This window comes from Phocoena phocoena, chromosome 3, assembly GCF_963924675.1.
Source record: "Phocoena phocoena chromosome 3, mPhoPho1.1, whole genome shotgun sequence".
In the NCBI taxonomy this organism is placed as follows: domain Eukaryota; kingdom Metazoa; phylum Chordata; class Mammalia; order Artiodactyla; family Phocoenidae; genus Phocoena; species Phocoena phocoena.
This window is the reverse complement of record NC_089221.1, coordinates 59,204,852-59,232,380: the sequence shown is the minus strand read 5'-3', so window position 1 is coordinate 59,232,380 and position 27,529 is coordinate 59,204,852. Positions and strand designations below refer to the sequence as shown.

The window sequence follows — 27,529 nt, the reverse complement described above, 5'->3', positions numbered from 1 at the left end:
TCATCCTTTTCTTAGGTCATGTGGACTTTACCTTGGAAGTTGAGCGCTGCCTAAGAGTGTTAGATGGTGCAGTGGCTGTGTTTGATGCCTCTGCTGGTGTAGAGGTAAAAAATATTGTCAAAGTAAAATGAAGATAGAACAGCATGATTTTTTAAAGAAGTAGAATGCATCAGATTGATTTAACTATAACCCTTTATTTGGTAAGCTCATATAAATCCAATTATGGTTAAAGGAATTTGGAATTGAATATTGAGGTATGATCTATATATGATCTCATATAATATACTTCATAGTAAAAGGGAAAGTAAAGTTTGCTTTTCTGTAGGCAATATGAAAGTTTTGAGAACTGTGAAGAGGCTGAGATTCTTACTTTAAAGCTAACAAGTTCGTCTACCATAGTTTTATGGATTCTGGCAGAAGACACAAGATTTCTGAGTCAGGGATAGAAGGACTTTATTAATCACCAAAACAGCAATATCCAGAGTATCAGCATTTCCGTGTGTTGGTTCCTCAAGCCCTAATTCCCATAGGGTGACAAAGGGAAGTCAGGTGACAGCTGCAGTGGAACCCTGTGCTTAGAGAATGCAAGTATTTTATAATGGCCAGTAAAAGTGCCTGCTCTTTGCTCTGAAGGGATACATTATCTTCCAGGGTTGTAAGCCAACCTACCTTTTGCTCTGAAGGGAGATACAATATCTTTCTAAACTGTTCGCTATACAAACATTTTTGAAAAGTCCAGAATAAAGGCAGTCAGTGCCTCTCCTGACAAAACATGCAGAAATGTGAGCGACCCATGAAGGATTTTCTCCCAAAACTTAATATATAACTCCGTGAATAAATCCTGAAAGTGGGTTTATAATAACATTGTTGCTACTGGGGTCAGTTATGCTCTCTTTAGCTGGTACTCCATTTGTTTTATAATCTCAAGATTGACTTTATCTTGAATATAGAACCCACATTCGTTCTTCTAATCTTAAAATTACTAAAAGCGATACCTTAATTAAGGGATCAAAATCAATATCCCCCAAAATGGGACAAATTGACACCATGGGCCTCGTGATATGATGCACTAAGAAGGATACAACATTACCTATGTTGTATTCCTGGCAAAAATGTTTGGCCCAAATCATGAGAAAACAAACAAATCTAAATTGAAAGACATTCTGCAAAACAACTGGCCAAGACTTTTCAGAAATTCAAAAGAAATATTTTAACATAAGGAAAACGAACAATTGGGGTTGGGGGGAAGCTGTGGAATTGTTCTAGATTAAAGCATTCTAAAGAGACAGGAAAGCTAAATGTAATATATCCTTTTTGGCTGAATCCTGGATCAAAAAGAAAAAGTTACAAAGGACATCACTGGGAAAATCAGAAATTTGAATATGTAATATTTATATATTAAAGTATTATGTCAACTTAAATTTTCCTGAATGTGGTCTTTGTAATTGATTATGTAGGAAAATGTCCTTATTCTTAGGAAATGCATGCTGAAGTATTTAGGATTAAAGTCTCATGGCGTCTACAACTTGCTCTCATGGTTCAGCTCCCATCCACCCACACATACACACATGGTGTTAGTTTGGGTACTTTGATCAGTAGATGCCAAGATGGGATTAGATGTATAGGAGATTCATCGGGGGGGGGTGAAATACCTGCGAAGAATAAGGGAGAAAGGAGGGAAGTGGGAGAGGGCGTTCAGACCACAGGACAGGCTGACACCTGTGAAGGAGAGGGGGAAGGATGGGGGATTAGGCAGGAAGAGTCTCAGGCTATAGTACAGTTCCAAAAGGGTTTGGCTTCGCTCATGGGGAGTCCTCAAGCTAATGTTACCTGTTAGAGGAACCCATGTCTTGTGGGAATGGGCCTCCATTAGTCCTGCTGAGCTCAGTCATTAGCTGGAAACAGCCCCCAAGAAGGTGCGCCTTGAGAATACATGGTGGTAGACCTAGAAGGGTAACAGTTGGAACCATCAGTTAATCATGCTCTTTATAGTAGTTCCAAGTGGCACATTTTCCCAGCCACCAGACACGTAATGTTTTATAGAGAGAGAAGAAAGGCAAGTGTAACATGTTAATATTTGGTGAATTTAGGTGAAGACTAAGCAGATACTTATTGTACTAGTTTGAGGGGAAATAATACAGTTATTGAAAGCCCCACCTGAGGACCCCTGACAGACAGTGATATTTGCTTGATATAAAGCCTGACACTGATGTCTGAGGTTGATTATACACCTATTATTTCTATTTCTTTGAGTCATTTCATTTCCTAATGGTTGCATCCTTCCTGTCATTATAACTTCTTTACATAAATCTGACACTTAATCATTCAGATGGCATTATTTACAAGATTGAAATATGCTGTAATAGGAAGTTTCTGAATTTGTGATACAGGAGGCTACTGTTTGCTAAAACAGCAGATGGACTTTTAGCTGGCAGGTGGGGTGATGGGAATTGTTTTATTTTTTAATATGTTTAGTTCTTGGGAAATTTATAGTATATATCCCCCCACCCCCACATAAAAATTAGTTTGGAGTGGATCATAGTGTTAAGCTAAATCCGTATACCTTCTAGAGGGAAAGTAAAGTATTAACTTTGGCGTGGGTGGAGGGGGTGGTAGGTAACAATTGCTTGGAGAAGACACAAGAAGCATAAAACAAAAACAAGTTGATTAATTGGACCTCTTCAAAATTAGGTGCTTGAAACTTTAAAAAAAAGAGGCAAACCTTAGACTGTGAGAAAATTTATAATGTTAGATAAAATATTATATGAATGTTAAACTTCCAGAGTGCAATAACAGTTGATTATGTAGAGAATATTATTGTCTTAGGGAGTATGTGCTGAAATTTTCACAGTACATGTGTATGACCAAAGACTTGTATCCAGAATATATGAAGAACTGCATATCAATAATAAAAACTAACAACCCAATTAAAAAAAAAGACAAAGGACTTGAATGGGTACTTCACCAAAGAAGACATGTGAATGACCAGTGAGCACATGAAAAGATGCTCAGTCTCATTGGTCATTAGGGAAATGCAAATTAAAATTACGAAGAGACCATTTCATACCCACAAGAATGGCTACAATTAAAAAGAATGATAGGGCTTCCCTGGTGGCGCAGTGGTTGGGAGTCCGCCTGCCGATGCAGGGGACGCGGGTTCGTGTCCCCGTCCTGGAAGATCCCACATGCCGCAGAGCGGCTGGGCCCGTGAGCCATGGCCGCTGAGCCTGCGCGTCCGGAGCCTGTGCTCCGCGACGGGAGAGGCCACAACGGTGAGAGGCCCGCGTACCGCAAAAAAAAAAAAAAAAAAAAAAAAAAAAGAATGATAGCAAATCGTGGTTGAGGATGTGGAGTAACTGGAACTCTTATACATTGTTGGTGGGACTGTAAAATATTATAACCATTTTGGAAGACTATTTGGCAGTTTCTTATAAAGGTAAATATACACTTGTCCTATAACCCAGCAGTTCTACTCCTCCATCTTTATCCAAGGGAATGAAAACATTTGTTCACCAAAGATTTGTTCAGAATGTTTATAGCAGCTAAATTCATAATAGTCCCAAGTTAGAAACAACACAAGTGCACATCCACATGTGGATAGAAAAACTGGTACATTTATACAAAGGAATTTAGCAGTAAAACTGAACCAGTATGCCCAACAACATGAATGAATGTCGGAAACATTATGTTGGGTGAAAGAAGCTATGCTATTTATATGAGGTTCAATAATAGGCAGAATGAATCTATGGTGACAGAAATCAGAACAGGTTGCTATGGGGGGAGGGACATAAAAATCTCTAACGTTCTATATGTTCTTTCTCTTTATTGGGGTAATAGTTATACAAGTATATGCATTTATTAAAATTCATTGAACTATAAACTGAAAATCTGTATTGACCCTCGAACAACATGGGTTTAAACTTCATGGGTTCACTTATATGTGGATTTTTTCCTCTAAATACGGGCTTCAGAACTATATAATCCGTGGTTGGTTGAATCCGCAGTTGCGGAATAGCACATAGGGAGGACCAACTGTAAAGTTATAAGTGGTTTTTGACTTTACAGAGGTTGGCGCCCCTAATCCCTATATTGTTCAAGGGTCAACTGTATTTTATTGTATATCAATTTTACCTAATAAAACAAATGACAAACTGGCTTCTGTTTTAACAGTGTCAGCACATTAGGCTTTTAATGCTCTGCTTCAGGGCTGTTAGACTGTACTAGGCAAACTGTTTATATTTAACATGTACAGAAAGTGGAATTAAAAGAAGCCAAATATTAAAAATTACTTGTTTAACAACAACCAGAAAGCCAAATAGAAAAGCATATGAGAATTGTAACTTAGAAATACAGGTATTGGCTTCCTTTTCCCCCCTTAAATCCTTTTCAGTTTATATGAACGTTCAAACATTCACAGTAAAAATACACGATTTTTATCATAGTAGCATTTTATAGTACATTCCTATTTGTTCTTTTTACATCACAACTGTCTGAATTAATTAAGGCAAAAGTCCATATTTCACAGATCAGAAACTGATAAGTTCAGTATTGTGTGACGTTACTAAGTAAGGTGAAGCCAAACAAAAAGTAGGTCTTGTAATTCTTGGTTAAGTCCTCTTTCTGTGACTCCCAGTACTTCCCAGTTGTTAATTCCCTTTGTGTTGCAACCTAGTTCACCCAAAGTATTCTCAGTTTGAAGCATAATCTTCAGTCATGCTTGATCATTTTCTTAACTGTTTTAACCTGATAAGAGTGGGTCCAGAGGTATGTGTGCAATGGCGCTAATTCTATGCTAGAATAGGGCCCAGTTCTATGTTATAATAGAGTCTTAGGTATGCTTATTCCATGTGTAGTAACATAGTTATTTTTGTCAAATATGGGTTTTTTTCCTTATCTTTGCTCTAGGCACAAACTCTTACAGTATGGAGGCAAGCTGATAAACACAAGATACCTCGAATCTGTTTTTTAAACAAGATGGACAAAATTGGAGCAAGGTATTTAACGTGTGTTTCTTTGGCTTATCAAAGTAAGAATATGATTTGAGCTTTTAATGCACTATAACTTAAATTTATAAACAGCTGTTCCCTAAAAGGTATAAATATACCATGGAATCCCAGTTCAATCCCATTTAAAAAAATTTTCAGAGCAGTTGATTCATAGGTAAAGTAACAATGTGGGATTAATAGAGAGCTGATAGGTGATGAATCATTCTGATTCTAATGTAGAGAGGCTTTATCCTGATTTCTAGGCTCCTGACAGAGTGATGTCTTGCTGAATCCGTTGCTTCTGTTTAGAGCTGTATGGTCGAGTCCGTGTATTGCTGAATGTTACGGTGCTCCCTGTCATTGCTAATGGGGGAGGGAAGAGAATTGTTTCTTGTAGTTGCTTCAGAGAATGATGTTCTTCCTTGTCTCTGATTTTCTTTAGCTAATGGGTAAAATGCTCTCAATGAAAGGAAACTAGGAGAGGAGAATGTAGATGTTTTGAGACCTGCGTATAGGGCAAAAGAGTTAATGCTGAGATGTAGTGGTAATACTGCAGACTTACAGAGTGGTAATCCAAAATGGATACGTTGTTCTGAGAACAGAATCCAGACAATCAAGAATAACGAAGGATTTGGAGAAAATGTGAAAGGGCAAGAATTAAGAATCAAAGGATACTGGGGAAATGTGAAAGGGAGAGATCCTGATCTGTGGTATGAGAGCGGCAATAAGAAAACATAAACCGTGTCTCTCCTGATATCACACAGTATGCTTTGTATTTCTGTAACTCTCTACAGTAATTCTAAAGCTGCTGGTTTAGAGGACTTTTGTCTTGATTAGTAAAAGCACAGCAACCTTCAAAATGTGCTAGGCTTAGGTTCTGACCCTTTTCTGTTTGGAGTTCCTTGAGGTTGAGGGAAATACTGTCTATACTGACTGACAGCACCTGTGATGATGGGGAGGGAGATGACTGGATACTAGGCTGCTTCTTAAAGACATTGGGACCAGAATGATCTGCATGTGTGTATGAATTAGCCCACGTGCCAAAGATGTGTCATGTGTTCCATAGGTAGCCAACCCTAGTGTTAGCACAGAAGTGAACAGCATAGCATATGATACGAACAATGCCTAAGATAAAAGTGTAGAAAAATTAGACAGGCTGGCTCTTGGAAGAAAGTGGGTAGTTGTGTGATAACAAATATAGTTGTTAGAAGAAAGAATCTTTGACTTGTAATCACAAATCTTGCATTTGAATCTTAACTCCAGTTTATTATGTGTGACCTTGATCAAGTCACTTAACCTCAAACTTTAGTTAAATGAAGCTCACAATAATAATACCCTAAATACCTGTGTGGCAGAATTATGGTAGGTACTCAGTCACTATTATCTGAAATTAATGTTCAAAGATTAGACAAGGTGTTGTCCTGTGGAAAACTGTTAAATGGTAAATGTTAGGAACAATTTAGGGTTATAATTTTAGAGTACATTCTTAAATCCTGTTTTAAGTATCTTAACATTTTAAATGATTTTACTTTCTACAGTTTTAACTATGCAGTTGAAAGCATCAGAGAGAAGTTGAAGGCAAAGCCTTTGCTTTTACAGGTTGGTTGATTAATATTTGGTTTATTAATATGAACAGATCCTTCTCAGTTTCCTCATCAACGTATTTTATTGTGGCATATTATATACATTTTTGAAGCTTTCGCAAATCCTTTTGGAAGAAGTTAGGATATAAATAAAAATAGGTATAGATTATGGCAATAATGATAAGAGACATTTGGGGGGGAGTGGGGAAAGATAAATTCTATCACCAGTGCAATTCTAATTGAGTTCTAATGATCATTTAATAAAATGTTAATCTCACTCTGACTTATAGTTACCAATTGGTGAAGGCAAAACTTTCAAAGGAGTGGTGGATGTAGTAAGTAAAGAAAAACTTCTTTGGAATCCCAATTCAGATGATGGAAAAGACTTTGAGAGAAAACCCCTCTTGGAAATGAGTGATCCTGAATTGCTGAAGGAGATAACAGAAGCAAGGAATGCCTTAATTGAACAAGTAAAATAAACACTTTGAGCTTAAAATTGCGTAAATATTTAGAAACTTTAAAAAATATTTATTGTGAAATTTCATCTGAAATTACATATGGAATATGTAAAGTATAATACACTGCACACCAGTGTAATCGCCACCCAACTTAAGAAATAGAATATTAGCAATACTCTTGAATCTCCCTGTGCTACTCCCTGCTCTTCTCTCTCCCTTCTACTAATCATCTACCCCACCGTCACCACTATCTTGATTGCAGTGTTTATCTTTCATTTGCTTTACTTCATAGTTTACAGATACATGAAGTATTTAGAGTCCTCAACTTTATAGAGACAGGAAGTAGAATGGTAGTTACCAGGAGCTGTGGGGAGGGGAGAATGAGGAAGAGTTGTTTCATGGGTATAGAGTTTTAGTTTTGTGACATGAAAAAGTTCTAGAGATTAGTTTTACAACGGTGTGGAATATACTTACTACTTCCTAACTATTCACTTAGAAATGATTAAGGTGGTACTTTTATGTTTGTTATATTTTATCAAAGTTAAAAAAATTTTTTTGAATTAGAGAATAAGATTAGTGTGGACTAGAATCAACTTCCTGTGTTCCAAAGGTGAACAGCGATGAAAACAATGCTTATTATATACTTACTATATATTCTGGAAGCATAATTGGAATTGGTTATTTAAACTTCCCAGTATCACCATAGGATAAGTACTAGTATTATCTCCATGAGTAACCAAGACAAAGAGAGGTGATGTAACTTGACCAAAGTTTTTTTGAACAAGTTTTTAAGTAGTGGAGCCATTTCCAGACAGTTTGATTCCAGAAGCTATGCTTAATCATCATATTTGCTGCTTTTTGGAAAGATGGTTGGGTACATTTCTGCTATAGTTAGCTGTTAAAAATGTGTTTTTCTCACCAAGGTTGAATGTTTTGCTCCCTTTTACTATTATAAACTTTTGAAACTCTTTTGTTAATTTTATTGTCAGTTGAATTCTCCTGTCATATAAGCAGATGATTATGAAATGAACATGAATTAGATAATTACATTTTTATTATTGAAATTATACCACTACCCCCTCAACTTAAATTTATTCCCTCAGTGAAGGATTATAAACAAGTTCAGTCATTTTACTTTGAATGTCTTGGAGATCTGGTGAACATTCAAAATATTAGAGGATTACCAAATGAAACTTTTTTTTATGAACTAAGACCCCCCCCAAATCTATTTAAAAACAGCAATTCATTGTATATATTATCATTGGCTATCAGCTGTGGACTTTTTATTTCTTTTGAGCACTGAGTAGGTAGCACACTTCATTGAGGTGCTCTGTCTGGCTCTGGCTTCCCATGAGTTTAGGAAACTCATGAGAGCGTATCTTCAATTTTCAATCTCCTTTCCTTTGAAAGAAAAACTCCTTATCTCTTTATAAGATGTGAAGAGTTCCTTGGTCTGGATAAGTTAGATCATGTAGCTGTCTTGAAATATTTGGGTAATGAATATGGTGTATAGACTTAAGTTAATAGTTGTGATGATGAATGCAAGTTACAGAACTAAAGCCTTTCTTTATAGGTTGCAGATTTGGATGATGAATTTGCTGACTTGGTTTTAGGAGAATTTAGTGAGAATTTTGATTTGCTACCGGCTGAAAAGGTAAATTTTATTATTCATTTACTTTGACCAAGTTTTACTAATTGGATGTGGTTTGATTACTCTATTGTAGGTGGGGGTTTTTTTTCAACTTTGCATATCATTAGAAAATGCGGACTTAAAAATTAGAACACTGTTAAAAATTAAAAGACATTGTTCATTTACTGCAGGCTTTTCCCTTCATTGTGATCATTTCACTAAGTAGTATTAGGGAAATCACAGATAGAATTTTTTTTTTGATCTACTGGTCTTTCGGATACTATAATGGTCATTTTTCTCAGAACATTTTTTCTGAATCTGTTTTAATTGTTAGTGGAAACTTATTCCAGGTCTTCCCTTTTTTTGGTTTTCTTTTGAAATATATTAAACCAGAGAATAGGCCAGTAAAATAGTGGTAGTATTTGAATTATGACAGATTTATTCAAGGCGTTTTTTATTTTTTCTGCCAGGAAACTTCCCCCATGAAAAGTTTTTTAAGTGGTAGTGTTTTAAGTGGGCTCCAAGATGAGCCCAGCAAATTCACTTGGTTATTTTTCATGAAAAGAAGTAAAGAAAAACACAAGATCTGTCGATTAATTTTGAGCCATTTGAAGTTAGAGGTGGAAAAAATTATTTCTTTTCTTTTGAATGAAATGTTGTAAGTTTGGGGCTTCCCTGGTGGCGCAGTGGTTGAGAGTCTGCCTGCCGATGCAGGGGACACGGGTTCGTCCCCCGGTCCGGGAAGATCCCACATACTGCGGAGCGGCTGGGCCCGTGAGCCATGGCCGCTGAGCCTGCGCATCCGGAGCCTGTGCTCCCGCAACGGGAGAGGCCACAACGGTGAGAGGCCCGCGTACCGCAGAAAAAAAAAAAAAAAAAAAAATGTTGTAAGTTTGAATTTTTTCTTGTTTAGTATTCGAATGCTTAAATGTGATGTTTATTGTGCCCTATAGTCACATAACATGATTTCTGTTTTCAAAGAGCTTACAATCTAAAATTAACCCACCGTTTCTCTTATCAATAGCTTGCAAGCACACCTAAGCTTTTCTTGGTTTTTGAGGCCTTTTAAAAATCGTTTCCACTTTGATACCTCATTTTCCTTTGGATTTTATTTAATGTGGATTTAATTTATTTGAAGAAATTGTAACTCATTTATATTTCTAATTTCTAACCAGTTCCTCTAGGAGACTATCGAGGTTAAATCACAAGTATATTAATTCACTTATTCAAGAAATATTTTTATGCATCTACTTTATTTTAAGCACTTTTCCAGTTTCTTGTGATTTACAGTATCTTTATGGGACTTACTATAATGCTTATATAGATTTTACATTCTAGTGACTGGGGACACAGATAATAAAGTAATAAATATATATCTAATATACCAGGTAGTGATTAATGTTATTTACAATGAAAAATAAAGAAGAATGAAGCCATAAAGAATGATGGAAGTGTGCTGAGGAGTGATATTTTACGTGATTGGTTAGGGAAGGCATCTAATTCTGGGATATTTTGGTCGAGACCAGAATACTACACATAAAACATTTATATCTCTGCTTTACAGCTACAAACTGCAGTACACAGAGTAACACTGGCTCAGACAGCAGTGCCTGTGCTTTGTGGAAGTGCCCTGAAAAACAAAGGGGTCCAGCCCTTGTTAGATGCTATTACTATGTACTTGCCTTCACCCGAAGAACGCAACTATGAATTTCTGTAAGTATGCAAGTGCATAGATTAAAATCGTATAGCCTTGAAAAGACAGGTAGACAGATAGGTCATGTTTCACAGAGAGTAGTTGAATCACAGTTTTTGAATAACATTGGTGAAGAATATTATTCTAAATAATATAATATAGAGCCATAGTAATTTTTACTTGAAAGGGATATTTGTCATCATCTCTTATAACCTGCTGTGTTTACAGATGGAGCTAAATAAGAATTTATGGCTTTTTTGCTGTGTAAAAGTATAAGTGTTGACTCTGCCATCTTAGTTAAAAAAAAAAGTAGTATACTGGGGATGTTTGATAAATATTCTATAGATACATTTATATTTATTCTGGATTTCAAGATTTTTCATAATATTTTGTAACTGTAAGGAAAGGTCCATTGTTTTTTCCTCTTGTCACTAACAGCTTTGTCCTTCGTAATAAATCCTCTAAAATCTGAGTGAGTTTTGTGCCAAATGGCAAACAGATGTGAACTTTGATCCTATTAACTAGGACCTGAGTCACTTTCCATATCCCTCAACTGGAGAGGCATTATGGTGATATGAGATGAACATAGACTGTGTACTGCCTGGATTTAAATCTCAGGTCTTCCAAGTTGCTTTAACCTCTCATCTATAAGATGCAGAGAATAGGACTTATCTCATAGGATTGTTACAAGAATCAAATGAGCTAATATTTATAAAGCACATAAAACAGTGCCTAGTATATGATCAACTCTCTATATAAGGATTTGTTAAATAAAATAAAATTTGGAGGGAACAGGAATAAGATTAGAGAAATTCAATAATAGAAGTGTCTAACCTACTTTGAATCATGGACTCCTTTGAAACTAATGAAAATATGGAGAAATATTTCCATATTTCCTCAGAAAAATGTACCTATGTGCAAAGTTTGGCAATTTGAGAGGGATTCAAACTTTCTGAAACCTAGTAATGAACTCCAGTTTAAGGACATCATTCTGTAAGTGTTCTCTGTGTAAACAAGTTCAAGTTTATAGTGTAGATTTATATGGCTATGCAGCTGAAGAAAAGTGGGAGGAGAGAGTGAAAGCAATAATTGGAAAGTACCTATTTGTTTACCCTGTATGGGGTTTTAAGAAGTGGTGTGATGTTCCTAGGTATATTTTTTGAGGAGGGAAATCTAGGCAAGAATTATTTGCTAATAGAGGTACTATTTGGAAGAGAATCCATTGTTTTTGGTTTTGAGGAATTAATGGTAAGATCTCCAATGAATAATTTAGTCTGGTGGAGGAAGAGAGGTACATAATACATTATTTAATTGGCCTTGGTAGCTAAACTGGAAGATATGAGGAATCTTTTGAGGACATCAAGGTTAGGTTTATGCAGTGATTCTGATCTGATCTGTATAGATATATAGGAAGTGTATTTTAAAGTGGCTTTTCTGGAACTTCTCCTTAATTTTATAGGCAGTGGTATAAGGGTGACTTATGTGCCCTGGCATTTAAAGTTCTCCATGACAAGCAGCGAGGCCCACTGGTATTTTTGCGCATTTACTCAGGCATGATAAAACGCCAATTGGCCATCCATAATATTAATGGAAACTGCACGTAAGTAGAAGCCTAGGTTATTTTCTAAAACTTCACTCATTTCTTTAAATATACTTTTACTAATATAAATCATGGTTTTACAGGGAGAGAATAAGTCGTCTGCTTTTGCCATTTGCTGACCAGCATGTAGAAATCCCTTCACTGACTGCTGGTAACATTGCTTTGACTGTTGGGCTTAAAAACGTAAGTGACCAAATCTTTTCTCTAGGAAATAACAGATTAAATGTTTAATTAAAAGTAGGTATTTTGTAATAGCAGAAGCCCATAGACAATCCAAAAGCTATCAGTAGTGGAATAATGAATATTGTAGTATATTCATCAACATGGTTGAATCTCAAACATCTAATAGAAAAGTAAATTACAGAATGGACTGTATTCATATAAAGTTCAAATCCAAGTAAAATACACACACTATGGATATATACTTATGTTTTAAGTTTATGTAAAATAATGTTATTTTCATTGTTTTTTTTCCTATCTTGATTATTGCAGACAATTAAATCTAACTTTATAACTGATCAGGTTAAAAAGCGAAGATATTTTGCCGATGAAGGCTCTGTAAGGGCAAGGATTTTTGTCTCTTTCGTTCTTTTGTCTCTTGTTCAAAGATGAATTTGTTTTACCAAATGAGTTTTAAATGTATTTTTTGTGTGTATGAATGTTTTATTGTTAGAACTTATTACAGCCATATTTTGGACAGAATTCTTCTACAACTTAAATTAGCTTTACCAATACAGAGTTATAATGAGCTTAATGAATTTGTCTCTCTTTTAAGTTCTGATGAAGAGGAAGTGCTACCTTAAAATTTTTCTTTGGTTTTCGTGGTCCTTGGTGGAAGCTGAGTGCTTGCCAATAGCCTGTTTTGTCCCAAGGCATCTTCTTTGCTTGCAGACTGCCACTGGTGACACCATTGTCTCATCCAAGTCCAGTGCTTTAGCTGCATGTCGGCGAGCGGAAAGGGAGGGAGAAAAGAAGCATAGACAAAACAATGAAGCAGAGAGGCTTTTGTTGGCTGGGGTGGAGATTCCAGAACCTGTTTTCTTCTGTACCATAGAACCTCCATCAGTGGCTAAGCAGCCAGGTACAAATAATCTTGGTGCATCAATTAATTAGTGCTCTGATAATTTAGATAAAATAGTTACATTTTAACCTCAAAACGTTTCTTATGTCACTGAGTTCAATTTTATGAGCATTTATTGGTAAGTATTTCTTTTTTTTTTTTATTGGTAAGTATTTCTTGTGATTGGTCTAGTTTTTTAATTTGTTTTGATTTTTACAAACTCTTTTCATTTTTTTTCTTTCAGCTTCGCCATTTTTCTCTTACCATATTTTTCCTTATTCTGTTCTTGTGGTGCTATCTATGGGATTCTAAGTAATTGACTTCAGGATTGCCCTTCCAGTGTATTAGATTAGATGGTAACCAATTCATAACCGATTCGGTTCCGCATCACCATTTATAAAAATCAACTTTTCCTTGTTTTCTGGCTTAACTTTTAGAACTCAGTGAAGATATTTATATAGTATGTTTAATGTCATTTGACCTTTCTGAGTGATAAATAGTTTGTTCTTTAGCATATTGGCTCAGAATACTTCAGTGGCTTCTCATTACTTATAGCAGAAACCCAAACTCCTTAGTATAGTATATAGTAAAGCTCATGATTCCAGCTGTAACATTTCTTGTTAGATTTGCTTGCATAGAGCATAAAACCCCCAAATAGCAGTTGCTTTAACGACAAAAGTTCACTTCTTTCTCTTGTAAAATATGCCTTGAATTGGTATCCCAGGGGTTCAAGGATGACTCCACACGTCATCAGGCACCCAAGCTCCAGTCTTTCCATCCCGCTTCTTAGAATTTCCTTATAGCTACATTTAAAGAAAGTTAAAATGGCAAAATTAATTTAGTAATGTATTTTACTTAACTCAGTATATCAAAATATTATCATTTCAACATAATATAAAAATTATTGAGTTACTTTACTTTCTTTTTTCTTTTCCATGTGAAGTCTTTGAAACCTGGTATGAATTTTACACTTACAGCTAACATTAATTCAGACTCGTAATATCTTGTACAGATGGGTTGTGGCTACCATTTGGACAGTGCAGGTCTAAAGAGGGAGCATGTGCATATCAGTTAATTGATTGTATCAAAGTATCTCTTTACTTTAGATGGCATATTTAATGCAAATAACATACAGTTGACCCTTGAACAACAGGGGGGTTGGGGCCCCAGCCCTCCACACAGTTGAAAATCCCAGTATAACTTACAGTCAGCCCTCCCTATACTTAGGTCCTCCAATTCTGCATCCGCGTATAAGCAGACCCGCATCAGACCCATGTTGTGCAAGGGTCAGCTGTATTCTTACTTCTTCCTTGGTGTGATAATTCATCATAGAGTGATCACATTAGTATCTCTTTATTCATGATGTAATTTAGCTTCCTTTTGCCAGTTTCTTATTATTGTATGTGTTTCTAAAGTATTTTTTGCTTTTTTTGTCAGTTCCTTAACCTTTGCAGAACATAATCAGATGATGTTACTATCCCATTTAAACCCTTCAGTGGCTTCCCAGTGCACATCCAAACTCTTCACTATGGCCTTCAATACCTTACATGGTGTGCTCCCTGTCACACATCTCCCGCCTCATCTGATGCTACTCTTCCTTTTGTCCACCAATATCCAGCTAGACTAGCCTTCTTGTTTCTCCAGTAGAAGCCATTCCTTGCACAGCCATTTCCTCTATCCGGAATTCTTTTTCTTCAGGATTTTACTTGCGATATTCTTTTTGGTTTGTGTCTTTATCTAAATAATCCTGGACAGGTCTACCCAGGTCAATCTCAAGTAACCTCCCATCACTATCTCATCACCTTGTTTTATTCTCTCCAGAACATTTCTCGCTGTTTGAAATTTTCTTTTTCAAAATTTGCTTGTTCATCTATTTTCCCACTAGAATGTATAGTACCTTATCAAAAAAAATGAAACATAAAGATAACAGTTATTGTTTATCCTCTAGATTTGGATCATGCATTGAAATGCCTTCAGCGTGAAGATCCCAGTTTGAAAGTGAAGCTAGATCCTGACTCTGGACAAGTATGCATATTATTATTTAATCCCCAGAATCTTTCAGTAAAAACATTTGTGTGTGTGAGAGAGAGTGTTTAAGTGCATATATCCAAAACATTGATTGGTCTATGCCCCTGAAAGAAAAAGCCTTTTTTGATTCTCTCATAAATTTCTGATTATATTTTGACTGTCAAGTTAAATTCTCCTAATTCCTCAGTATGATTATACCTTACTTATATAAACTACTTTCCAACATTTCTACCTTCCAGAAGACAGCCTTTTGTGAAATTTTGAAATAAGGTTCAACCCCAAGAGAAAACCTTGAGCCTCTTATGCTAAAACTTATAGAAGCAGCTTTCTAAAGGAAGGATGCATAGGTATACTTTTTTTTTTTTTTTTTTTTTTTGTGGTACGCGGGCCTCTCACCGCTGCGGCCTCTCCCGCTGCGGAGCACAGGCTCCGGACGCGCAGGCCCAGCGACCATGGCTCACGGGCCCAGCCGCTCCGTGGCACGTGGGATCCTCCCGGACCGGGACACGAACCCGCGTCCCCCGCACTGGCAGGCAGACTCCCAACCACTGCGCCACCAGGGAAGCCCTAGGTATACTTTTAATGATGATAACACACCTAAAATGGGTGAGAAGTGATAGATTACAGCCTAACAATGTGGGAGGAAATAGAGACCTAAAGTAGGTACAGGACTGTGCTGTATATTATATAATACAGTAGAAGAACACATATTCATTCTGCATCTTCTTTTTAGGGGGGCAGGGTAGAGTTTATATAAAATTCTAGAAAATTTTCCTTAAAAAATTATAAATTTGCCTTTAAAAAGGATAAACTGATTAGTTAATCTGAAAAATATGGAGTACTTTATTTTCCCAAATGCCAGCTAAATGAGGTAGCAATTTAGTTTAATTGATTCTGAAGGCTACAACAGCAATTAAAACAAACTTTTTATTTTAAAAATGCCAGTACATATTTTTTTTTAAATAGCAAATAACATTCAAGTGTACAAATTAAAAATTAAAGTCTCCCTTTCAGTCTCTCTATCCTTTTCTACATAGGTAATCACTGTGAAAACTTGGTGAATAGCCTTTCACACTTTTCCAAACATCCATTTTTCTGCTGTGCAATGTTATAAAACACAGTATTTATGTTTCCAAATATATATGTACAGATATATAAGAAGTCATTCTATTTGTATTATTCTACAACTGGCTTTTTTCCAAATAATTACTTCTTTAACTTTATATTAAAGTATAGCCCTCATACATCAAATAGTTTTTTGTTGTTGTTCCTTACAATTATAGTTTTATTATAGTGTGAGGAAACAAATCAGAACCAGCCAAAGGAAGAGACACCTAGGGCAAAGTCTGAGAGGGTTCTAAATGCAATGCTTTTCTTCATCCTCCTGGCATGGAGTATTGTCAGTCAGGGAAGCTCACCCAGGCCTTCCATGCCCAGAGTTTTTATTAGGGCATAATCACATACTGTCTATGTGGTTGACATTTAATCTCTAGTGCCTCCTGTAGGTTTGGGCTACTACCTTTACTGTCTAGGTTGTAAATGGGTACAGCTATTCCAAAGCCGCATCATAAATCACATTGTTAGACTATCTGGTGGACAAAGTCCCCAGACAAGCAAAGACATTTCTATCAGGCAGCATCTTGGCCTAGAGATAACTTCCCAGTAGCTGAAGGCAAGGGCCAGATCTCTCTTTAGGGTAAAGTTAATGCCTCACTACACAGATGGTATATGAATAAAATGGGGCAAATGTGGATTCCTTGCACTATATTCTCTCATACACAAAGACCTTCTTCAGGAATAACCATTGTTGCTTTCTAAAAACAAAAACATGTTTTGGTTGGTTTTGATGCAAATTTGACTGTTCTAACAAGGACCCAAAATAACATTGGTTCAAAGAATATAAAAGTCAGTTTCTCTGTCACGTAAAGTTCCAAGCTACTTTGGAAATTTCAACTGCCCACAAAACTGTAAGGTGCCCAGGATGGTTGGAAATAGCCATGTGGTTGGCAGTGTTTGGGGGAGGGATTATTCCCCCCATTCACAAGATGTTGCCCTCATTCACATTTCAAGACAGTTGTCTATATCTTCATTAAGAGAAGGGCTTTATTTACCCTTAAAGACATAACCCAGAAGTTACCAACATCATTTATGCTTATATTTCACTGGCCAGAACTACCTTTGTGGTTGGGAAGTGTAGTTCTAGTTAGATACCACTTACCCAGCTGATAATTCAGCTATCAAAGAATAAGAGATTGGCCTAGTGATTCACTTTTAATTGATTTATTATTTCAATCAGAAAAGTTAAAAGCAGTGTTTTGATGTAGGAGCCAAAAAAAATTACGGAAGAAATTCATTTTGTAAGTAATGAAAAATAAAATATATTGATATACCTTTATTAGTATTTTGTGATAAACTTAATTTTTTCCTTGATCTTTGTTTTCTTCCTCTTTTAACCAGACTATCCTTTGTGGCATGGGGGAGTTGCATATTGAGATAATTCATGACCGAATCAAGAGGGAATATGGACTGGAAACCTATCTAGGGCCCCTCCAGGTGGCATACCGAGAGACCATCCTAAATTCAGTTCGTGCTACAGGTAAAAAATAAAACATTTCGAATTCACAGCATTTAGAATTTGCTGGTTCTGTTGCTCTCTTTTTCTCCAGGACCTGTTTTCTGAATCTCTTAGTTTAGTTGCATAAGGCAGGGTTCATAGTCACTAGTGTCTTTCATCAGTGGGGACAGGTTTTATGTGTGTGTTTTCTTGTTTTTTAGCATTTGTTTGTTTTAGACATAGCTCTATTTCATTACAACTCATTTATTACATATATTGGCTGAGCCACTCATCAAGCAGGTGTGCAGTGGGATCAGCCATTGAAGTAGACAGCTCATCCCGGTCCTCACTACCAGAAGGAGTATAACAATTTGAAGTTGGTGTATCAGTTTCACTCCATAAAGTGAGTGGAAATGTTGGGTGGGGAAGGTAGAATTAGATGAAGGTAGTCAAACTTCCATTTGTAAGATAAATAAGTACTAGTGATACGATATATGACATGATAAAGATGATTAATACTGCTGTACGTTATAAATGGAAGTTAAGAGAGTAAATCCTAAGAGTTCTCATCACAAAGAAAAATTTTTTTTCCGTTTAATGTTGTGTCTAGATGAGATGATGGATGTTCACTAAACTTTCTGTGGTAATCGTTTCATGATCTGTGTAACTTAAATCATGTTGTATACCTTAAACTCCTACAGTGCTGTATGTCAATTATATCTCAATAAAATAAGATATAAAATTTAAAAAGAAAAAAACCAAAAATAGAGTGGAAAATAATTTCCACTATTTAATAAGTATGGTAATCCTGTGCTGATGGTATTCTTAAGAAAGTGTACTTTTTATATTTCTGTCCCAAAATGTAAGAATGCATGATTTTTCTACATATGATAATTTCAATTTGGTTCCTCAAACAAAAGAACATGACAATCATTCCTATCCGCCCCCCAAGGAGAAAACATGGGCAGGTTTGTGAAAAAATATAGAAAAGATATGTTTAGGATAACTAGGAACTTTTAAGCAACTCAGCGATTTGTAAAAAGGCCAGGTGGTTATTTTTCATTGAAACTTGAAAAATTAAACAAGCAGGATATAGGGGCAAATGACATGATGATTTCTCTTTCTGGACTTTATATCTGGAAAAACCAAAAATTCTGGGAAAATATAAATAACATCTTTTAAATTAATGTCTGAGATGGTTAGAATGTAATGGAAATTTCTACAGGCCAAAAAGGAAACTGGAGCAGGAATCTTGGAAAATAAGCCAGCACCTAAGCCACTAGCTATCTTGGAGAAATCTGTGGTAATGTCTAACCTAGAACTTGAGGGCCACATCCTCATGGAAATAATGAGGAAAATCTTCTCCATAAAAGAAGAGGACAAGGAAACTTGTCTGACTGACTGTGGGGCAAAGGGGCAAAATTTCTGAGAATTTGTAACTGTAGGCTTCTGATAGCATTTTCAGCCTAAATTCATAGAACCAGTTTGACCTGAAAAACTCCAAACAGAGAAGAATTTAGTGTAAAGTGCTTATGGATTGGTAATATACCAAGGAACCTGGAGAAAACAAATGTAGGGCCTCTTTAGATAAATGTATCCTCAATCCAGGCCTCAAAGAAAATCCCACAAAGGAATATGAACTCACAATTTAAAAACTTTTTCTTTAATAAATTTACCTATCTATTTATTTTTAGCTCTGTTGGGTTTTTGTTGCTGCGCGCGGGCTTTCTCTAGTTGCAGCGAGTGGGGGCTACTCTTCGTTGCGGTGCACGGGCTTCTCATTGCTGTGGCTTCTCTTTGTTGCGGAGCATGGGCTCTAGGTGCATGAGCTTCAGTAGTTGTGGCACGTGGGCTCAGTAGTTGTGGCTTGAGGGCTCAGTAGTTGTGGCTCGAGGGCTCAGTAGTTGTGGCACATGGGCTTAGTTGCTCCGCGGCATGTGGGATATTCCCTGACCAGGGCTTGAACCCATGTCCCCTGCATTGGCAAGCAGATTCTTACCCACACTGCCACCTGGGAAGCCCCCCCCCCGCAAAAAAAATTTTATTTATTTATAATCATAAAACCTTGAGCAAAGGCACAAGGAGCAAAAAAGGCAGCAGAAACAATAAACATCACAGGCAGACCAGCAAAGGCTTCTGATACTAGAATTATCATATGCTGAGTATAAAAGTATTATTTTTGAAGAAATAAGAAAGGGGATAGAAAGTATTAGTAAGAAATAGGAGACTATCAAAAATAAGCAAGCAACAGAACATCATGTTATCTGAGAAAGAAAGGAAATGCTCAAAAAAATAATGGGGATGTGTCATAAGGGCACAGGAACCAACCCGAAGAGGCTCCACTGGCTAAATCTGGGTTAATTTGAACTCCACAATAATTACGAATAATCATAGACCACTGAGAAAAAGTTGGAACTCATGAGTCCATACTGATGATAGATCAACAAGAAGAAGAGACTCTTCTTCCTTACACTGAAGTGCCAAATGCTGACTGTTAGATGTTGAGGAGGAGGGCTGGAATAAGAAATTGTCATCTTGTAATATGGTGAATGCTTAATATTGAGTACATTGTTGAGCAGCATATTTGCATGGTCTTCAAGTGTCTCGCTCTAGATTGCTTATTAGTTACAAGGTGAAAACTAGTAACCAGATGCTGCAGCAATCAGACCACACCCTGACTGGACAGTCAGATCACTAATGATCACATCACTGATGAGGAGCAGATTACATTTGTGTGCATCTAGAAAATTATCAAAATGTACAGACATTAAAGAAGACCTAAGTTAAATGGAAAACCATACTATTCATAGATAAGAAGACTAAGTATCATGAACATACCAGTTCTACCCAAAGAACTGTATCAGACATTAATACTTATTATAAAGCCATAGTCATTATGACACAAATCAAGCTAAGAATAGACAAATATACCAGTGGAACAAACCAGAAAGCCTAGAAACAGACTCATATCTATGTGGAAATTGGATTTACATCAGTGATATTGCAGCTCAGTGAGAAAGGGTGGACTGATATTCAATAAAGGGGCCTGGGATAATTATTCATATGGAAAAAGCTTTAGATTCCTACCTCATACTGTATACAAAAGTCAATTCCAGGTGAATTTAAAAGCCTAAATATGAAAGAAGAGTTGGAAATCTCCCTTTGAGCACAAAAGAATAAAGAGAATAAATGCTAATATATGCAAAAAAGAAAAAAAAGAAAGAAAACCCCAAAACTTTATGAAAGGGAAACCTTCGAATTTTTGGAAGACAATATAGAATTGTTTTACTAACCAGATAAGGTTGAAACTATGAACTAAAAGATTACTAAAGTTGATATTATTGAAATTAAGAATTTATTCAAATACACTATAAAGAAAGCAAAAAGACAAGCCAAAAGCTGAGAGAAGATATTTGCCTCATATAAAACTGACAGATTAGTATCCAGAATATATATAAAGAACTTCAAAAGATCATTAAAAACATGACAACCAACCAAGTAGAAAAGTGAGCAAAAAAGATTGAACAGACGTTTCACAAAAGAGGATACCCCAAAGGCCCGTGAACATAAAAGATTCTCAATCTCAGTAATGATTAGGATCATGCAAGTTAAAAGGACAAGATGGCATTTTATACCAACAAAATTGGCAAGAATGCAGATCTGACAATGCCAAGTGTTGGTGAGATGTTTTATGGAAAGTTGCAATGGAAAGTTTTACAGAAACTTCTGGTGGGAGTGTAAATTATATAACCACTATGAAAACAGTTTGGCAACTTTCTTATGAAGTTGACTATGTGCAGACCTTACTACTCAGCAGTTCCACTAGTAGGTATATGCCCTAGAGAAAATCTTACACATGTACATTGAGAGACAGATACAAGAACCTTCATAATAACACTGTAATAAAACAAAACTTTAGGTGAAAAAAATCCAAATATTTGTGGACATAGTGGATAAATTGTACTCTGTTCATATAACAGAATACTATATAACAGTGAAAAAGAATGTACTACATCACCAGCTGTCAGCCCAGATGACCCACAAATGTGAAGCAGAAAAAAGCAAGTTGCTGAATACATGCAGTATAATAACATATTCAAAACAAAGCAGAAGTAAACTATATTGTTTAGGGATACTTGCATCTGTGATACAACTCTAAAGAAAATCATATGAATGTTTAAATACAACATCATGATAGTGGTTGTTTCTTCAGAAGGCTTCTAGTTTACTGGTAATGTTCTGTTTCTTTAGTAGTATTAGGTTTCATGAATGTTCATTTTGTTTTTAGGTTATGAATGTTCATTTTGGTTTTAGGTTATGCATGTATTTTTAAGTATAAAATATTTCATAATATAAAAGTTAGTTTTATATTTCATAATATAAAAGGAATTATGAAGAGGAATTATAGAGCATAATTAGTTCTTAGTTTTGAAGTTGGGCCATGAGTCACTATTTCCGTGGTCACTCACATAAATAGAGCATAGTTTTGTCTCAGTAAAATCTTGGAGATTGGTGATGTTGCTGAAAGCTCAACTTCTCTGTATACTGGTGCCAAATCAAATCTCAGAGACACAGTTTTGGGTGAAGTAGAAAAGGATAGCCTTATTACTTTGCCAGGCAAAGGGGGACACAGCAGGCTCCTGCCTCGAAAAACTATGTGTCCCAACCTGGGAGGATTTGATGACGGTTTTATAACAGTGGTTCAGAGGTGGGGTCTCTGACAACATCAGGGTGTACACAGGGCTTTCACTCCCTTCATCTCATCTCAGGTGGTCTCCTAATCTTGAGGAGCTTCTCTGGTCCCTTTAATCTTGCCTCAGGTGGTTTCTTGGCTGCTTCCTCCCTTGATTAGCAACTGTTCGAATCTGCCCTTTGGAACTAAGGAAAGTCATGGAGGCTGGAGTCTTGCCTTCAAGAAATGGGGGACAAAAGGGCCTCCATGCCTCGGAGCCCCACAGCACCCCACTCGGTTTCACTGACAGCTATTGGTTGTTAGCTAATGAGGGAGTCTATTTTCATTTTTACAAATAGATAACTAGTTTGGGGGGAAGAATTATAAACATTAAATGTTGGGCTGGCCAAAAAGTTCATTCGGGGAACTTCCCTGGTGTTGCAAGTGGATAAGACACTGTACTCCCAATGCAGGGGAACCAGGTTTGATCCTTGGTCAGGGAGCTAGATCCCACGTGCATGCCACAACTAAGAGTTTGCATGCCACAACTAAGGAGCCGGTGAGCCGCAGCTAAGGAGCCTGCCTGCCACAACTGAGACCCAGTGCAACCAAATAAATACTAAAAAAAAAAAAAAGTTCGTTGGGTTTTTCCGTACCAGCTTATGGAAAAACCCAAACGAACTTTTTGGCCAAACCCAATACATAAAGTATTGCTGGAAGAGTGTATGAAATTTAAGTTTGTTGGTTGGCAGGGTGAAGCCTTTTAATTTTCATTAGTACTGTTTTACTTTTAAATAAAAATTTTGTATTTAGAAGAATATCAGTCACATAAGAAATGTTTAAAAGTGTAATCTGCATAACAAAATTTGTGCGATCACCTGCCTCAACACACCCTAACACTGAAGTAATTTTTGTTTTTTTAAAAAATTTTTTGGCTGTGCTAGGTCTTCATTGCTGCACGCGCGCGTTCTCTAGTTGTGGCGAGCAGGGGCTACTCTTCGTTGTGGTGCACAGGCTTCTCATTGCAGTGGCTTCTCTTGTTGCAGAACACGGGCTCTAGGCATGCAGGCTTCAGTAGTTGTGGAGCATGGGCTCAGTAGTTGTGGCACACAGGCTTAGTGCTCCACGGCATGTGGGATCTTCCCAGACTGGATCGAACCATGTCCCCTGTGTTGGCAGGTTGATTCTTTTTTTTTTTAAACATCTTTGAGTATAATTGCTTTACAATGGCATGTTAGTTTCTGCTTTAAAACAAAGTGAATCAGCTATACATATACATATATCCTCATATCTCCTCCCTCTTGCATCTCCCTCCCACTCTCCCTATCCCACCCCTCTAGGTGGTCACAAAGCACTGAGCTAATCTCCCTGTGCTATGCGGCTGCTTCCCACTAGCTATCTGTTTTACATTTGGTGGTGCATATATGTCAGTGCTACTGTCTCCCTTCGTCTTCGTCCCACCTTACCCTTCCCCCTCCCCATGTCCTCAAGTCCATTCTCTATGTCTATGTCTTTATTCCTCTCCTGCCCCTAGGTTCTTCAGAACCATTTTATTTTTTTTAGATTCCATATATATGTGTTAGCATATGGTATTTGTTTTTCTCTTTCTGACTTATTTCACTCCGTATGACAGTCTCTAGGTCCATCCACCTCACTACAAATAACTCAATTTCGTTTCTTTTTATGGTTGAGTAATATTCCATTGTATATATGTGGGCAGGTGGATTTTTAACCACTGCACCACCAGGGAAGTCCTAAAGCAATATTAATAGGTGATTCAGAGCAGGTTTTTTTTTTTTTTTGGCCGTACACGGGCCTCTCACTGTTGTGGCCTCTCCCGTTGTGGAGCACAGGCTCCGGACGCGCAGGCCCAGCGACCATGGCTCATGGGCCCAGCCGCTCCGTGGCATGTGGGATCCTCCCGGACCGGGACACGAATCCATGTCTCCTGCATCGGCAGGCAGACTCTCAACCACTGTGCCACCAGGGAAGCCCCAGAGCAGGTTTTTAATGTTGGTAAACACAGAAGCAGATGCTTTTTTTTTTTTAATTTTTTTTTGCTGCATCTGGTCTTAGTTGCGGCACGCCGGGATATTTTGTTGTGGCATGCGGGCTCCAGAGTGTGTGGGCTCTGTAGTTGCAGCACGTGGGCTTGGGTTTAGTTGCCCCAACACATGTGGGATCTTAGTTCCCCAACCAAGGATCGAACACGCATCCCCTGCATTGGAAGGTGGATTCTTAACCACTGGACAACCAGGAAAGTCCCAGCAGATGCTTTCTTGGTAGAACTGTTTACTCTGACATTTTTATACTGTATTTAGTGTCATTGTTGATATTTTCTTCCGCTTTACCTTCCATGAGACCTTGAATTTGCTGACTGTAATTTTGCCAGTTGTGGTACCTTGACATCTTTCTGGAACAAATCTCTGAGGTACTATATTCGATTTGTTTACAGATACCTTAGATAGAACTTTAGGAGACAGACGGCATCTTGTGACTGTAGAACTGGAAGCAAAATCACTGGAAACATCATCTCTTCTGCCAGTCATCGAGTATGCAGCAAGTGTTGCCGAAAACCTTTCTCAGGCCTCGCGAGAGGCCATTGAAAATGGCCTTCACAGTGCGTGCCTCCAAGGTAAGGTACTCCAATCAGAGTACGCATTAATATCACTCAACGATTTAATCCCTCCTGATATTAGAAATTGTCTCATTCTTCTCTTCTAACTTTGATGGTGTTTTCTCCCTATCTCTTCCCATCACGCATATGTCATACCTTTATAGTTGCCCCACAGCCTTGGATATTGTTTTGTTTTTTTTTTTCAGTCTTTTGTTCACTTTGCTTTTCAGTTTTGGAGGTTTCTACTGATATATTTTCTAACTCAGCTGTGTCCCATCTAAGACCATCAGTGGGCTTCTTCCTTTCTGTTACAGTGTTTTTCATCTGAAGCATTTCTTTTTGGTTCTTTCTTAGGACTTCTGTCTCTCTGCTGTCATGCCCATCTGTTCTTGCATGCCCTTTACTTTACCTATTTAAGCCCTTAGCATATTAGTCATAGTTGTTTATATTCTCAGTCTGATCATTCAATGTCCCTGCCACATCTGGTTCTGATGCTTGCTTTCTGTATTCAAATTCAAATTGTGCTTTTTGCCTTTCAATATGCCTTATAAGTTTTTCTTTTTTTTCTTTTATTTATTTATTTTTTATATAGCAGGTTCTTATTAGTTATCTATTTTATACATATTAGTGCATATATATCAATCCCAATCTCCCAGTTCATCCCATAATTTTTTCTCGATAGCCAGAAGTGATGTACTGGGTAAGGGACTGCTATAAACCGGCCTTTAGTAATGCGGTGGTGAGGTAAAGGGGAGGGGAAGCATCTGTAGTCCCAGGATTAGGTCTCAGTCTTCTAGTCAGCCTGTGCCTTTGGACTCGGAGCTGCACAAGAGTTTCTCAGTTTTTTTCACCCCCCTTAGGTGGGACAGGATGGCTAGAGTAGACTGGAATTGGGTACTTCCCTCAAGTCAGTTAGTCTCTGATAATATCCCTGCAGGTTTTGCTCTAATTAACTAGTTTCCCCTGAGGGCAGGCCTTGTTAAGAATAGAGTGCCTTGGAGTATTTCAGAATGGATTCTTTTCCCCTCCCCCTGAATCTGATATTTACTGTGAGAACCTGCTTGAGCTCACAAAATTATGCCCCTCTCCATCCCCAAGACTGGGCCCCCCTGGAGTTTTTAACTCTGACTTGGCTACAATGAGCCTCAAGCAGTTCGTCAATTACAGATCAGGTGTGACTGCCGGCACTCACCTCTCTCTCCAGTCTTGGGGACAGTGGTTTGCCCTTTGTCCTCCCATCTCTTACCAATTCAATAAGAATTGTTGCTTTTTACTTATTATTTACAACAAAGTGATGACTTCAATGCTCCTTTACATGCAGAACTGGAAACTAGAAGTTCTCTGCCTATCTCTTTACACATTTCATTTACCCCTCACTGTAATACTGAGTCCTAATAAAATCTTTTCCCCCTTACCTAGGACCATTGCTTGGATCCCCAATTCAAGATGTAGCAATTACTTTACATTCATTGGTAATTCATCCTGGTACCTCCACAGCTATGATTTCTGCCTGTGTCTCAAGATGCCTACAAAAGGTATAGAAGTGTCCTAATCCTTTTTGCTTTAAGGTGACTCTCTGGACAGTAGTGAACCACTAATCCACAGACAGCTGTGCTCGCAGTGCCTGACCTTGTGTCTTTGTATCCTGAGCCTTATAGTCAAGAGTTTTTACCATGGAGAATCTTTGATTTCTTAATCATCAGGGTTTTATTCAAAAGAGGATCTAAGAAATTACTGTTTGACACAGATAGTTATTAAATATCCTCCGATTTTGGCAAAGAGGCAAGTTTTTTTAAGTGGTGTCTCTGCTTTCCCCATCCCAGATGCAGCCATAAGAGGCAAGCTTGGTAGATTTGAGTAAAAGACATATCTGGGGTCAGCTTTGCCCAAAATGGATTATAATCTAAAGGACATTGAAGGTCTAATATTGGTTCCAATGTTGGAGTTCATGTTTGTTCTAATAAGATTAATCAAGGATCACTGAAATCAGATAAGTCCTGTTGAATAACAGATCAAATAAGCATTTTTCCTTCTCAGAGCATAAAGCAGTCTGGTCTTCTGTGTTTACCTGGGGGTATGTCCTTGAGTGCCTTGCCCCAGTAATCTACCAGAGCTGGATTAACCCCCAGGGCCTTAGTGTGCTGAATGCTGATTCCATGCATTCTTCTCAGTATGGGAATACTATAGTTTTGTTGGTGACTGATTTTGCATTAAAATGCTTTTTTATAATCATTTTCTAATGTTTTGGACTGTAGTTGAGACCTGATTTTCTATAGTCTTATTTGAATCCATAATTATAAAGTTAAATACCCTAAGCCCCTGACTTAGGAAGGCTGAACTTTAATGGCTCCTTCACATAAGTTCAAATTCATACTTAAAAAGTTTTTGAAAACAAAAGTTTTTGATTAAAAGAAAAAACACTACACTTTCAAAAATAAAATTGTTTTAAATATTGTTTGCCTAAGCATATAGTTAGAAATATTACCTGTAAAGTGGTCATGATTAAATTGTTGAGAACATTTACCTTCCAGTAATTCTTAGTTTTTCCTGACATTGGTTGGTTTTAGTTTTGAAATGATGGTAACCTGAAAGATGATACGTTTCTAAATTAACCCCAAGCCCCAGTATATGGGCCAGTCCTTCAAAATC

General features: G+C 37.2%; 1 protein-coding gene across 1 annotated transcript in view; it reads left to right on the top strand.

The window, feature by feature from the left end:
• GFM2 (GTP dependent ribosome recycling factor mitochondrial 2) overlaps window positions 1-27,529 on the top strand; it is a 46,751-nt gene that overhangs the window by 15,116 nt on the left and 4,106 nt on the right. The window contains exons 7-19 of the mRNA XM_065875536.1: window positions 16-104; window positions 4,906-4,994; window positions 6,524-6,584; window positions 6,859-7,038; window positions 8,600-8,680; window positions 10,221-10,369; window positions 11,809-11,949; window positions 12,033-12,132; window positions 12,841-13,030; window positions 14,958-15,034; window positions 17,495-17,633; window positions 24,719-24,898; window positions 26,300-26,415. Coding sequence (XP_065731608.1) covers window positions 16-104; window positions 4,906-4,994; window positions 6,524-6,584; window positions 6,859-7,038; window positions 8,600-8,680; window positions 10,221-10,369; window positions 11,809-11,949; window positions 12,033-12,132; window positions 12,841-13,030; window positions 14,958-15,034; window positions 17,495-17,633; window positions 24,719-24,898; window positions 26,300-26,415 — 1,592 coding nt within the window. The remainder of the gene's footprint in view (window positions 1-15; window positions 105-4,905; window positions 4,995-6,523; window positions 6,585-6,858; window positions 7,039-8,599; window positions 8,681-10,220; window positions 10,370-11,808; window positions 11,950-12,032; window positions 12,133-12,840; window positions 13,031-14,957; window positions 15,035-17,494; window positions 17,634-24,718; window positions 24,899-26,299; window positions 26,416-27,529) is intronic.